Below are 13,880 nucleotides of genomic sequence, written 5' to 3' on the forward strand. Positions count from 1 at the left end.
TATTATGTATATATAAAGACACACACACATACAGTATATATTTAGAAAATATTTATATGTATTTACATGTATATATTTATATTCATATAGTTTATATTCTATATAAATATATTTAATATATAAACATATCCGATTTTTCATAAATATATACATGCACGTGTGTGTATTTATGTATACATAATAAATATACACAGCACACACACATATATTATGTACATAAAAACTTTTATTTTGGATGCGATTAATCGTGATTAATAGTTGCCCAGCATTAATAAAAATTATAATTAAACTTTATTTGTAGTGCTATTTGTGCACAATGCACATTTCTTTATATTAAGCCTAAAATGTGTTTTAATGTCATGTATGATCTTGTCATTTAATTAAGTAAATAAATATGTCAATGTATTTGTAGTAGGCTGTATTTAGCATGAAATAAATGTATTTCAAATACGTTTTAGTATATTTACTTTTCACTAGGGGCTCTTTTAGGCTTTCTGTTCATCGAAGAATCCTGAAAAAAGGGGAAAAAAGGTTTCACAGTTTCCATAAAAAATATTAAGCAGCACAGCTGTATTCAGCATCGATAAATAAAGCTCCAAATCAGCATATCAGAATGATTTCTGAAGGATCAAGTAATAATGCTGAAAATTCAGCTTTGCATCACAGGAATCAATTACATTTCTGTTTTTCATGTATCTTTGATCAAATAAATGCAGCCTTGGTGAGCATACATGTAAGAAACATCTTTCCAAAACATTAAAAAAATAGTGTAAAAAAAAAAATGTATATATATATATATATATATATATATATATATATATATATATATATATATATATATATATATATATATATATATATATATATATATATATATATATATATATATATATATACAGTTTGTGTTGAAACATTGTCTATTGATTCACAGAATGGATCTTATCAATAATTTACAACAATGAAAATGACAGCCACACTAAATAGAGGATGGGGTGGGCGGTGGGCGGTGGGCAGTGGACAATCTGAAATGAAGCCAAATGGTGAGGTCATAACTGCCCATTCTTATAACAAACCTCATAAGATAATGAGACAACACAGCTGATCAGCAGGAAATAAACATGGAAACACAAACATCTAATCAGCCACCAGCCTCCATCCCAGTTGAGAAAGTGAGTTGATTATTTAGATTACGTTGGGGGGCCTGAATAAATTCAGAAAGCCACCCACAAAGAGGGCCTCTATCAGACCAGCTCCTCAAACAAGCAGAAGCCATGGAGATATGAGACGCCTCACAACAATGGAAGTGTGGCTGAGAGATATAGGAACTTCAGGAGCGTATTTGCTTACAAGGCCCCTGGCCAGAACCAGCGCACAGAAAATACTCACTGACCACACACAGGTTCACCCAATCACTGTTTATTTAATCGTTGTACGTTACAGGACTAATCTTTGTCTTATCTCCTATTTTTAAACATCACTAATGAATTTCTCAAAAAGGGAGTCAGAGCGTGAATGTGGAATAAAACTCTCTCTCTTAGATGGGCTGCAGGACTGAGGAGTACAGTGCTCAGAGCTGGGTTTGTTTTGGGTTTGTGTGATGAAGTTTGAGGGGGGGTTTGGCCCTCGGCCGAGACGGATGACTATTGTATGTGCAAGAAGTGTGTGCAGAGGGTGCTGGGCAATTTAAGACAGCGTTTAGCATGCAGAGCCAGACAGGGTAAATCAACCTGACTGCACACAATCATGAGCCGAGAGAGAGAGATAAACAACCAAAAATAGAGAGAAAAAGGAGGAGAAAAGGCATTTTTGTAAAGAATAAAGGGACTCTTGTCATTGTGAGGCATGAAATCCGAGACTAAATAATTGTATGTCAGAATGTTGTTGCATTATTTATACTTGGATAATAGGTTGTTGTTTTCCATGTACTGTAAAATGCAAAATTACACTGGGATTGACAGGCTCCTTCTTTGAGAACTTTCCTAAACTCTTAAAAATAAAGGTTATTTATTGGCATCTATAGTTTCATGAAAACCCTTTAACATCCATGGGACATTTTCAGAATGTTTTTCACACCAAAAAAAAAAAAAAAGTTATTTAACAACTGTTTACTGATAGGTTTATTGGGGAACCCAAAATGGTTCTTCTGTGGTATCACTGTGAAACCCCCCTTTGTGTTTAAGAGTGTATGATCTCCAAAATGAGAACTAAAAAAAAAGAAAAAAAAAAAAAACAGAGTGTCTGAAAGATTAAAATTAGTCTGAATGAGGCCCGCACCCGGCCCCTTTCATTTGTCACTGGATCCAAATCAGGCTTTTGTGTGGGACTCTGTAAAGTAGTGTCAATCATTCTGCTGGTGTTTTATTAGAGAGGAGAATTTTTTATGAATTTACCCTTCACGATTTAAAAGGACCTCCTGCTCTAAGTGCTGAAAAAAGGCAATACAGACTGAAGTTAGACATCACAATGCCACTCGTACACTGGAGCAACATCAAAGTGCCCAAGACATCCAATCAGATTTATGTTGAAGGCACTATGTGATGAATATGGTGTAGCCCTCACACAAAAGTGCTTTTGTGTCACTTAAATCAGAGGCCATTCAAAATCAGCACGGGTCTGTCTGATTGGATGATGGCGAAAGGCCTTACAGCGCATCCAAACTTCACACGCACAATAGAAAATGCTAATTTTCATGCACTCAGAACCTTAGTGCTTGGTTGACTCACATTTGGAGCACTTGAAGCGGGATGTCATTTGAAGCAAGAATGGGGCTGCTTTTTGCCTTGTTTAAATGGGGAAAGTTAGAATTGCACAAACTTAAACCACTCTCCTTATCTTTGCTGATAAGACCCCTGTACAGTATATATGCTAAAACCAAAAGAAAAAACTGAACAGGAAAACCGACATTGGTAGGAAATTTTGGATGCCCTCCAGGACAGTTAGTTCATCACCATTAGTCTTCTGCTGACGTCTATTCACAGCCTCCATAGGTTGGGACGGACACATTGGTTACACCACAAAGGTATTCAGGGGTTATAAATTGCTTCACTCTTGAACTTTTTGTTGTTGCTTAAAAATTAACTGTTCACATACTGTATCCCAAGGTTGTGTCCCATCTACAGCTGCCTGTCACTTTCCTTTGTGGTTATACAGTAAATGACTCCATTAATTAAACCATGTTGACACTTCTCAAAGCCACTTCTTTTATGAAAGATAAAGCAGTTGTAAATAAAAGACTATTGGAATATGTTATACAAGAAAATTCTGAAAATCTGAAAATTTCAGATGCCTGCTTTGAAATTTCAGATTTTGTTCAATGTGATACATTTTTGTAATTCATTGTGAAATTTACTAGCAGTTTCTGGGTAAAAATAGTAAATCAGTGCTATGTATTCTGAACATTATGTACGCAGTACGTAACTATCTACGTTTGTGTAAAGTACAATTCTGATTCTTAACTGTCAAACTTGCAAGCTTTTTAAAAGTATATTTTTAGTTATTACAAGTTATTAGTTGGTTGATTTTAAACACACAAGACAATTAAATGAATAAATAAAGTATTTATTTTACATAAAATAGGGTTTCTCTTCATAAAAAATTGCATATACACAAGTTTGTATGAAAACACACAAGTGCACACTTTGATACAAAAGTTATTCATCCAGTACAAAAATGTTGCCACATATCTAGCACAAAATATTATAATATACAGGTTGCCTGTGGGCTTCCTAGTGTAACGTTAGTGCATCCCCTAACAGACGCCGTATATGGGACCTGATACTATTTTTCCTCATTCGTTTAACTACAACTGGTCACCTCGTTATTTGTACAATATGGAAGGAACAAACTGGCTCATTCAGTTGCATTTACACATTATTGCATGTTCAAATGCGGCGTGACACAAGACACAAGTCAGCAGTACAGACATCCTCATATGCCTCAAGTCCCGTGCAGTTCTAACATTTGGAAACTTGCAAGTGTTGCATCTGTGTGCATTGCTGGAACATGCTCTCTGTGTGTCCAGTGCTCAGTCAATGAACTCAAGTCCTTTATGGGCACCAGCAGGCAGCGTATCACCGACCTGGACCGGTCCTGTGCCGTCCCTTCAGCACCAATCTTTAGTAGAGAGTGAAGCACCTGTAATAGAATAAAACAGCATGAGTCACAGGCATATACAAAAATGACTGCAATTCTGTCCATTCAGAAAAAAAAAGAGTATTCTGAACCCTCTAAGGATAATGTTATGTTCTTATAATAAAGTGTTGGGGGGGTTTAAACTGGGGGCCACTTAGTTGCGGACCCCATGGTCTGTAAAAGTGGAAAACGCTTAAAAACTGCCCCCTACCTGATTCATATCTGTCGAACCATGTGGTGAAGTCCAGCAGCTCTTGCTCCTCAGAGCTGAGATGCTCGTAGCTGCCCTCATCAGAGGAATAAGCCGAATGAGGAGACTCCGAGCCCGCCGAGTACGCGTTGGAGACCGACGGAGACGGGACCCCGCACTGCAACACGGCAGACACGGCGTCGTGCTCGTCCAGCAGCTGCTGAAGCGCTCGGATGTACTCCACTGCCGAGCGCAGCGTCTCCACTTTGCTCATCTTCTTGTTCGCCGCTCCGTTGGGCACATGCTGGCGCAGCGTCTGGAAGCCCATGTTCACCTGCTTAACGCGGTTTCTTTCGCGCTCGTTGCGTCTGGCCACCGCCATGGGCTGCTGCTGAGGGATGGTATAGCCGAGTCCGTTGAAGGTCAGTCTCCTCTTGCACCTGAGCAGCTCTGGGCTGCTCGAGCGCTGTCTCTTCAGCACTTTACACTCCCTGTCCTGCTTCGCCTGAGGTACGAGGGTCTCCGAAAAAGGTTGGTAAAACATATCTTGAGTCATTTGCGTCGTAGCGATGACAGCTGCCTCCATGTCGCGGGAAATAAATAGATAAATAGATGGGGAGTTTGCGAGTAATGCGCCGCTCTCGTGCCTTTCGCGTGGCTCGCAAGAAGCGATTCACCTGTTCGGCGAATGATTTGAGGGTAAAGCAACTTGCTCTCCCTTTTCTACACGTGCGCCACACCTCCACCCCTTTCGGGCCGCACGCTCCCAAAGGAAGACCCGCCCCCTGTATGAATCCCCTGCTCGGGCTTCGCGCGCCGGGCGCGTGGCTTTGACAAACTCAAAAGAACTATTCTGTGCGCTCACTGCGCCACGCGTATGAGGCGCTGCCTATCTCTGTGAAATCATGCTCACCCGGCGCACGCGTATGTTATGGAACGTAAAACTTAAAAGTGTTCACCATTGATATCAAAGAAAACGTAGACGTTCAGGTTACTATAACTCACCTGTTGTCTGTCTATCTGTCAGTCTGCGGGGTGCTTTGGATAACCTGCTAAACAGACGTGGGTTCAAAACAGCATAATCACAAAACAAGACTGATATGACAAAAACATGTTTTTTTTTTCTTCTTTCTGAATATAGAAGAATTTCAGTATAGGCCTACTATACTGTGTATATTTCCATCTGATACCATTACTATGTTACTGCCACAGTTTTGTTTAGGCAAACAAGTAAATGAAAGTTTTGAATGCAAATGTAACTTTCATCCTCTAGAATGTATATATGGATTAAAAAATAACTCTTAAGACGTTTTTGATCATTTAGATTGTGTTAATCAGGATTTTCATATATAATCAGGGCTAAATGTCTCCACAAGAAATGCAAAACCTGTGTGGATCATTCGATCACAATATGAAAAAAATAAATAAATACAAATATGTTTTCTTAATAAAAATTTAACAATGCAGAATGGTTTGTCTGAGGGTTCTGTTTAGGGATAGAAATCATTAGCGCAATATAAACACAACAGAAGTCACTCTACAATGTGTTTGTGTGTGCGCCTAACCTAAGACTGCTGCAAGTGAACTGTCAGTGTATAGTAAGCACTATCAACAAGATCAACTGATAATGGCACCTTGCTATGTACTTTATAATGACGTAAAAATCTGAATACGAAAGAACAGATGGAAAATGAAAAAAAAAAAAAAAAAACTCTTCATTGAGGCTTCTAAATATTTTTCAAAAAAGATTGTGAGTAAAAAAATTAATACAACTCAATAAAAATAGCTGGTAACCCTTTATTTTGATGATCCCTTTTAGACATTCAGGTGACTTTACGTAACTGCATGTCAACTACAAGTCATTAGAGTAGTTAGTAGACTGTCTGCTTAATATCTGTTAATACTTTATTTTTATGGTCCCCCAACAGACATTCTACTGACTAAACTAGGTAACTTTGCATGTACATATCAACTTATTAACCATAACCTAGTCTATTAATACTCTGAGTTAGATGATGTGTAGTTGCAAAGTTACTGATAGTGAACAGAATGTCTAAAGGAGACTATCAAAATAAAGTGAAATCAAATAATTTAAACTTTATATATGCTGCGATTTGTTAAAATATATATGTTGAGTTAAACATGTAGGCCTACTTTTATTTTTTAGCTAGTTTAAAACATGTATAGGCTGACAGAAAGAGACTTTGGTAAATCCAATGATACTTTTGTATCTGGGTAACTTTATTGAACAATTCATTACAAGTTTAAGCCTGGACACAGCAGCAATACTTCACCCTCTACAAATAGTCCTAAAACAAAATGTGGATCGTAAATATATAAAGATCACCCCCTAGCGGCGACAATATGTTTCTACAAGACAACATATCCACTGAACAATTTCTTACTGAGAGGAGACTACACAAAACTTGTGTATGTTCCCCAAAATAACGTTAGATTCCCCCGTTTCATGTTAAATTAAGTAATATACATTAACTGTATTAAGTATTATATAGGCTATGTTTAATGTTTTGGAGCTATTACAATTTATGCAATAACGTGTTGAAAACATTATAATACTATTGACTTGTGCAAGTTGGTATTTTAATTAATTACAGTACATAAACATATGTTCAAGTTGTGTTTCACAATATTTAAGGAATGACACATATGTAGTCTGACGTGGGCTTTAACAGCCTTTCCCATCAAGTCGAGTGAGTTTTTATTTGTTCCATATGCCCTGTCTTTAGGTCGAAGCGTCAGGTGCTGAAAACAAAAATATTTAAGAATTATAAAGGGCAGAAGACTAAATGCATGTTGTATTTCTCTGTAAATAAATGCATTTACTTCTAGGGAACAGGAACTCTGTCCTGCGTTGATGTCCATTAAGGCAAGTTTGTTTTTCCTCAAGTCCTCTATAAGACAAAACACAGTGTTCATCTGTTTTCATTTCAATATGTTTAAAAGATGAGTCAAACAAACTTTAATCAAACAAATATGTAATGCTCTGATGAGAACACACAAAAAGAGGGCAAATCATGACAACTTACATATTAAATTTGCTTGTCCCTGAATCTTCTAACCATTCTTGCCAGTCATTCCACTCAAAGTATTCGTCACAGTCACTGGATTTACAGGGACTGTGGACAGTCAGGTACAGCCCTTGCCACTGCTCAGTCAGTTTGTTCAGCCGTATCATAATCTTCCTTATAACTTCCCATGCTTTCTGGAAGTCTTCTACAGTTTCAACTACAGAAAGGAAAATTATTAAATACAATGATTTAAGTATAGGTTTAATAAATATATGAACCAACATACAAAACTACCAAATTGTGCTATAAGTTTGATCGCAACATATCATCATTGCCATTAATAGTGTTTTTTACTGTGTATTTCTGCCATATGGACAATGGACATCACCTTGACAAGCTACTCCTAAATATAATGTAGAAACTATCATTTTCTGTGAAGAGAATTCAGTTAATCAACTTTGCAATGATTTGTATTGTGAAAAGCGCTATACAAATAAACGTGAAGTGAATTTAATTTAATGTAGTAGACAAAAAAAAATAAAATCATCCCCTAGTGCCAACAATATGTATCTACAAGGATAGATTTAATAATTTTATAATTATATTTTTGAAAAAAATATAATAAATATTAATGTGGCCTTTGTGACCATTATAAACCTCTTTAATAAAAAATAAATACAAAATCTTACCATGGCCAAATCTTTGAAGAGCAGTGTATGTATATTTAAAGTATCTGCTTGAGAGGATACAAATGTAAATTATTGCTATACAAAGTGTAATAAAACAGGGGACTTACGCTCAGTCTCTTTGCAGCGGATCTCAATGAACTGGTCCTCATCGCGGCGTTCTCTGAGCAGAAACCGTCTGTCACCACAGCACAGCATACACTGGTCTTTTCCAATCCAGTATGGAGAGTATAAGGAGCACGCCCTGATGACAAGCCTGTAAAGCAAGCATCAGTTGTACGTCATTACTGGTTATCCAAGTGTCAATACTAGTTACAATCTGGTATCTGGGTTGATGACACATGACCGCAAAACACAACAGCTAATAGAGTGAATAAACCAGGAATGTTCTTTAATGGCATGCATTTCTTTATTTTCTCTGAAAGAGACAAGCGTAAGCATTCACCTGTGGAAGAAACCATGTGGTATCTCAGGTAGGAAGTAAACATGGATATTTAGGTCCTCTGGATTGTCTGATACCCAGTTGTCCTCTACCTGTTTGTTGTCTGGCAGGTAACTTGGGAACAGACAAGCATCTGGCTCATACACAATCGGATTTGAGGGCACCCAATTTTTCTTCGGACAGAATTCATTGGCTTTTGGATTAAGAGGACTGTTATGTTTGGTCGATAAGCATACATCAAAGTGCTTTAGCAGTGAAAGGAGAATTCCTTCCTTCTTATTGGACCCAACCACCTCCTCAAGGTCTTCATTATTAATGCGATAATTCTTCTGGAGCTCAGACCGCACCAGGATCCTGATAGCCACATTGTTTAAGGATGCTCTGTGTTTATAGTCGCTGATCCATCTTTTCTTCTGTACTGCAAGTGCATTTTCTGACTTCAGCTGCTCAGAGGAAATCTTGTTCAGTTCCTGGACTAGGTCATGTCTCACAATAGTCTGTGACAGAATTAAAAGAAAATAAATGATGAAGGAATTTATACACTGATTATTTTATGGCTATTCAAATACATGTAATGGTTGTATTTTAAATGTTTGATGCATGAACCTTGAACAATGAAATGAGGAATGATGGTTCTACAAACAAAGAATCAGCCAACTCTGGGATTTCCTTGTACCACATCATGACTCCAATTCGGTGAAGATACTGAAGAATTAACTTAAGTTTGTCATCGTCCAGTGTATCATGTCTGTTCTTCAGTTCATACAAGAGGGTGCTTTGACTCACAATTCCTGATAATAGGTGCAAATTTCAGAATTAAGAAATGTAAGAACAAATACACCAAACATTGTAATCTAAAAAAAAAAAAAAACAACTGACCGTACTCAGCAATGTCACCGTTTTCCTGAAGTTCTTTGATATCTTTCTCCACCTCATAGTAGCTTCTAGGTAATGTCTGTTCCATGCTGGGGAATGTAGCTTTGTTCAAAACCTCAGTTTTGATGTGAGTACCTAGCTTGACAATGTCCTCCTTTTTAGTGCAGTCTATAGGTACAAGGTCAAGTACCTGAAAATAAAAGGAGATTAAGAAGATTGTGGCTGCACATTTTATTCAATTCTATAAGATTATAAAACAGCAACTACAAAGCCAATTTACCTTTATTTTGTACTCAGTCAGTCTTTCAATCTGATCTATCTGGTCACGGTACAAAGATGAGTCCTCCTTATCTTCTAAGTTTTTCTTACGCTGCTCTAAATTAGTTGAATGTGTTTCAAGCATTTCCTTCACCCGGTCTTCGATGTGTTTTTTCTTTTCGTTCACATCATTCTCATTTGTGCATTCGTCAACATGAGTGCCCACAAGCAGAACTACTGAGTCTGGTATCTTAAGCTGAAGATTTTTGATCCAGAATCCCACACTCTCCTTGAAACTCTGGGCATCCTTGTTGTAACTGAAAAAATAAAAATTAAAAAAAAAGTTTAATGCATTGCTATTTGGTGGCTAGGGTGTATAATCTGTATAATATTCTGGTTTTGCCCATTTTATAGTCCACAATGCAAAAATTACAAATCTAACTATTTAGGCATAATGATGCTTGCTAATGAAAGAAATCATTCTTAACAAGTTGTATATGTTTGGTGGTTAGAGTATATTACACTGTGAGATCTAGCAGAAGGGAAAAAAGGCTTTACCTGGAAAGGTTAATGGCAAGTATGACAAAGGCTTGAGCTGTTATAAACACATGATGGGTGATGTAGTATTCCTCTTGTCCAGCAAAGTCCCAAAAGATAAAACGGATACCCTCATCAGCTTCAAAAACTTCACTGATTTCGATCCCTACAGTGCGATCTTCCTCTGCCACTTGTACAGGGCAACCCTGCTTCAGACTACGACACAGAGTGGATTTCCCTGCCATGGAGGTCCCCAGAAACATAGTCTTCACAGTTTTCTCATTTGGGGCGTTCGCCTCAAGCATCGCAAAGTAACTCTGGATATCCCTCAATCCCCCGGCACAGACTTCCTGAGGGGGCTTTCTAAGAGGGTTACCATTAGCTTTGAACAGAGTTAAGCTACTGTTTTGAAAGAGTTGGTCTGGTAGGTCAGCCAACTGGTTCCTCTCGACATAAAGTTCTTTTAGGTGTGAAAGACCCACAAGAGGATCCAAATTCCTCAGGCAGTTGTTGGACAGGTTTAGGTAGTTGAGATGTTGGCACCTGTTCATGTCCTGGGGTAGCTTTTCAAGTCGATTAGTGCTCAACTTTAGAAATCGAAGTTTTTCCAAGGATGGAAAGACATTTTCTGGAATGGTTTTGATATTGTTCTGATTGATATAAAGTTTCTCCAACTGGTGTAACCCTCTAATGTCCGTGGGGAAATCAGTGAACTCATTCCTGCACAGGTTGAGCTCTGTCAGGTTTTTCAGTTGAATGATACCACAGATTTGTTTGAGTCTGTTCCGCTGTAGATCTACCTTCACTGCATCTCCACCCCTCTGGAGAAGCTCATTGGGAAGTGCTTTGAGTTTCTTTCCGGCAAAGTCTTCCTCTTTTTTGGCATTTTGATTTCCTATGGTAATATTATTATTAATGTAATAATAATAATAATAAAAGCATTCTTATTTAAACTTTATAACCAACATATCCCTAACGTCTTATTCTGAACATTTTCTTGAATTACAAATTAATGTGTTCTTTCTAGGCAGCAAAAATAATTAAAACTCTGTGTCAGTTTGTTAGGATTAGCAATTATATACACTACAATGATATAGCAAAACCCCAGGAGTGACCCATAACTAATTCTAATATGCTGTGATCACATTTCTTACATTCAAGCAAATTTGTAGCATTTCTTACAGATCAAGATTAAAAGGAAGTGTGAACATACCATTTAAAAAGGGCATGTTGATGAGATGTTGAAGAAACTCTTTCGCTTGTCTGTGTGTCAAATAGGTGAACTACTTCCTTATGTCTCACAGAGCAATGCAGGGACGGACTTTTAACAGAGCAGTACAACTGAATCTTACTTTCATTTTCTTGAAAACGTAGCAGTATCTAGTTCAGTTTCTGTCACGTGATTTACACAGTCATCCAGAAACGAGGCGGTACTGCCATCATCTGGCTAAAATGTGAAACTGTGCATAGGACAGACAGTAGCAATGAAATAAGACTCATACCTAGTTCAAGGAAAAATTACAGAGCACACCATACTTGGCCACACGTCACATCCTTTTCTTCCTTCCTTTCCACCACTTTAATCGGTGTAGGGCCAAATGGATTTATTCTTTTCTTTTTTCTTTCATGTTTTCATGCATTCTTTGTGCAAATTTTCAGCTGTTTAAAAATGTCTCACTTTGAATCATGAAGACAGCACTTCATCTGTCACAGGAATGTCTATGGAAATATATATATATAGCTGCATGTATCATATTACATTGTGGAAAACTTATAAAGTATTGTAGGCTTCCACAGGCTCCTTCAGTTTATTTGCCCAGCTGATTCTTTTCACGGTTTAAAACATTTGAACCGCACTGAATTTGCCATTCTGTTAAAAAGTTCTGTTTATTCTTGTTTTCAATATCAGTTAAGAGTGGTCACTTTTAAAGTGTATAGAAATTAAGCGTTTGTCAAGTATAAATCCAAAGAGCCGCAGAATGGAAAACACAGCAGATGAAAGATTTTAATAAACACTGAGAAAAACACTAGATATCTTAACGCAAGACGTGGAACCTAGTAAACTGAAGGCTTACAGGGAATGCTAATCAATTGAACAATGAACAGGTGTGCAGCTAAACCTATTGAAAAAAACAGCATATGCTGGTTAGGTAGGTTTTGAAGCATGGATGCTGGTTTAAGCTGGTCATAAGATGACCATAAACTTAAACCAGCATCCAAGCTTCAAAACCTACCTAACCAGCATATGCTGTTTTTTTCAACAGGGAAATTATAGCAACTACAAAATATTGGAGGGAGAAATGAGAACAAAGGAAACAGGTAGAAACAAGGAACACTAGAAGTAAATCAAAACACAATGCCTGCGTCCCAATGTGTATACTATCCATCCTAAATTCTATATGATTGTAATTTTCACTACTATTTAGGGCAGATAGTATGCAAATTGGGACGTAGGGTATGTATCCGTATGTTAGCAAAGAGAACAATATTTTTGGAAATGTTGCTCTCATTATGAATTATTAGTGGCAGGGGCAGAGCTAGGAGGTGGCCACCCTTATGAAAATATCCTGGCTACACCCCTGTTTAGCAGATTTTTTTGACATGTAAAAATTTAAGGTAGTCACATTGGCTATAGAGACAACACTATTATCATACCAAACAAGGCATGATGCAACAATTGGGCATTCATGAAATGCTATTGATTGGCTGCACCCATTATCCTTAAGACATGTTATGCACATAAGTATTGAAAAACAACAACAACAAAATAATTATATTAAATTTACAGACTTTCTCTTTTTTGAAAATATTAATTGACTCATTCTGCACTAGACTAGACTTTTGTCGAATCAAATGTCACGGTCTAAAACAGGAGTTCTCAACTCTGGCTCTCGAGTTCCACTTTCCTTCACAATCAGATCCAAAAATAAAACAGGCTAATCAAGGTTAGTGAGTCTGAGGCAAGTGAATTTGATCAAGGTTTGAGCAAACTCTGCAGGAAAATGGACCTTGAGGGACAGAGATGACAAACCCTGCCCAGAGATGCAAACAGGTAAGAGGGAAAAATTTAAAAAACAAATATTTGTTTTACATGCTCATTTGTAGTTACTTTAAGGTATTTTTTTATTACCTTATATGTCAAAAACTGAAAGTTTTTACAATTTTCTTTTTTTTTTTTCAATAACATCTTGTTGCAACATTTTACAAAAAAAAAAAATCAAGATTGAATATATTTGGTCGAAATCCCATGTTATAAAATATGAAGTTTTATGCAGGCTATTTGAGACAATATTGGCTGAATTAGATGGCAATGCTGACCTAAAATGCAAAATGTTTGCCCTCTCGCTCTTCACTGTTCCCACATCTCAGACCTCAAATACATAAAATATTACCCTTTTTAGACATAGCTTTTGAAGTAAAGAGTAAAGAAAATACTATACAAAACTTACCAGCAGTTGCCAAGTGGTTATCAGTCTTACTTTTCCAATACAAATAAGACCAGTCTACCTTTTCATAACTGAATATAAAAAGTTATGACCAGTCTGCAACCGGCCCCAGTTCTTTATTTACTCTTGTAAGACCACTTGTCCTCTGTAGCGTTGCATGGTTACTGGAGCCTAACCCAGCATTTCTTTACTCACAGGCGAGGGAAACACTCTAGACCAGGGGTGTCAATCTCTGGAGCCCTGCAGAGTTTAGATGCAACCCTAATTAAACACACCTGATCCAGC

The 13,880-nt window shown here is 37.3% G+C and overlaps 2 protein-coding genes across 3 annotated transcripts; both read right to left on the minus strand.

Moving 5' to 3' along the window:
* Positions 1 to 3,542: 3,542 nt before the first annotated feature.
* On the minus strand, positions 3,543 to 5,117 carry ascl1b (achaete-scute family bHLH transcription factor 1b). The gene is made up of 2 exons (XM_058782673.1): positions 4,343 to 5,117; positions 3,543 to 4,134 (listed from the first exon to the last, which is right to left on the minus strand). The coding sequence occupies exons 1-2, from the start codon at positions 4,905 to 4,907 to the stop codon at positions 4,103 to 4,105; spliced, it is 597 nt and encodes a 198-aa protein (XP_058638656.1). The 5' UTR covers positions 4,908 to 5,117; the 3' UTR covers positions 3,543 to 4,102.
* Positions 5,118 to 6,535: 1,418 nt separating this feature from the next.
* On the minus strand, positions 6,536 to 13,800 carry si:ch211-210p4.6 (malignant fibrous histiocytoma-amplified sequence 1). 2 transcript variants are annotated; one of them, XM_058782134.1, is made up of 11 exons: positions 13,599 to 13,800; positions 11,363 to 11,470; positions 10,171 to 11,044; positions 9,635 to 9,929; positions 9,358 to 9,544; positions 9,085 to 9,269; positions 8,482 to 8,975; positions 8,147 to 8,292; positions 7,369 to 7,567; positions 7,166 to 7,233; positions 6,536 to 7,084 (listed from the first exon to the last, which is right to left on the minus strand). In XM_058782134.1, the coding sequence occupies exons 2-11, from the start codon at positions 11,376 to 11,378 to the stop codon at positions 7,065 to 7,067; spliced, it is 2,484 nt and encodes an 827-aa protein (XP_058638117.1). In that variant the 5' UTR covers positions 11,379 to 11,470; positions 13,599 to 13,800; the 3' UTR covers positions 6,536 to 7,064. The 2 variants fall into 2 exon arrangements, with proteins under 2 accessions (XP_058638117.1, XP_058638116.1); XM_058782133.1 differs by having other exon boundaries at positions 11,363 to 11,609.
* Between the last annotated feature and the right edge of the window lie 80 nt (positions 13,801 to 13,880).

Source organism: Onychostoma macrolepis, chromosome 07, assembly GCF_012432095.1.
Source record: "Onychostoma macrolepis isolate SWU-2019 chromosome 07, ASM1243209v1, whole genome shotgun sequence".
NCBI classification, from domain to species: domain Eukaryota; kingdom Metazoa; phylum Chordata; class Actinopteri; order Cypriniformes; family Cyprinidae; genus Onychostoma; species Onychostoma macrolepis.

Bases quoted from the DNA above. Each gene is read 5' to 3' on its own strand.
- ascl1b (XM_058782673.1), bottom strand. From the start codon at position 4,907: ATGGAGGCAGCTGTCATCGCTACGACGCAAATGACTCAAGATATGTTT. The intron at 4,135-4,342 runs GTAGGGGGCAGT...ATTCTATTACAG, and splicing joins GTTCGACAGATATGAATCAG to GTGCTTCACTCTCTACTAAA.
- si:ch211-210p4.6 (XM_058782134.1), bottom strand. The intron at 9,270-9,357 runs GTCAGTTGTTTT...ACCTATTATCAG, and splicing joins CGGTGACATTGCTGAGTACG to GAATTGTGAGTCAAAGCACC. The intron at 8,293-8,481 runs GTGAATGCTTAC...CTTGCTTTACAG, and splicing joins CCACATGGTTTCTTCCACAG to GCTTGTCATCAGGGCGTGCT.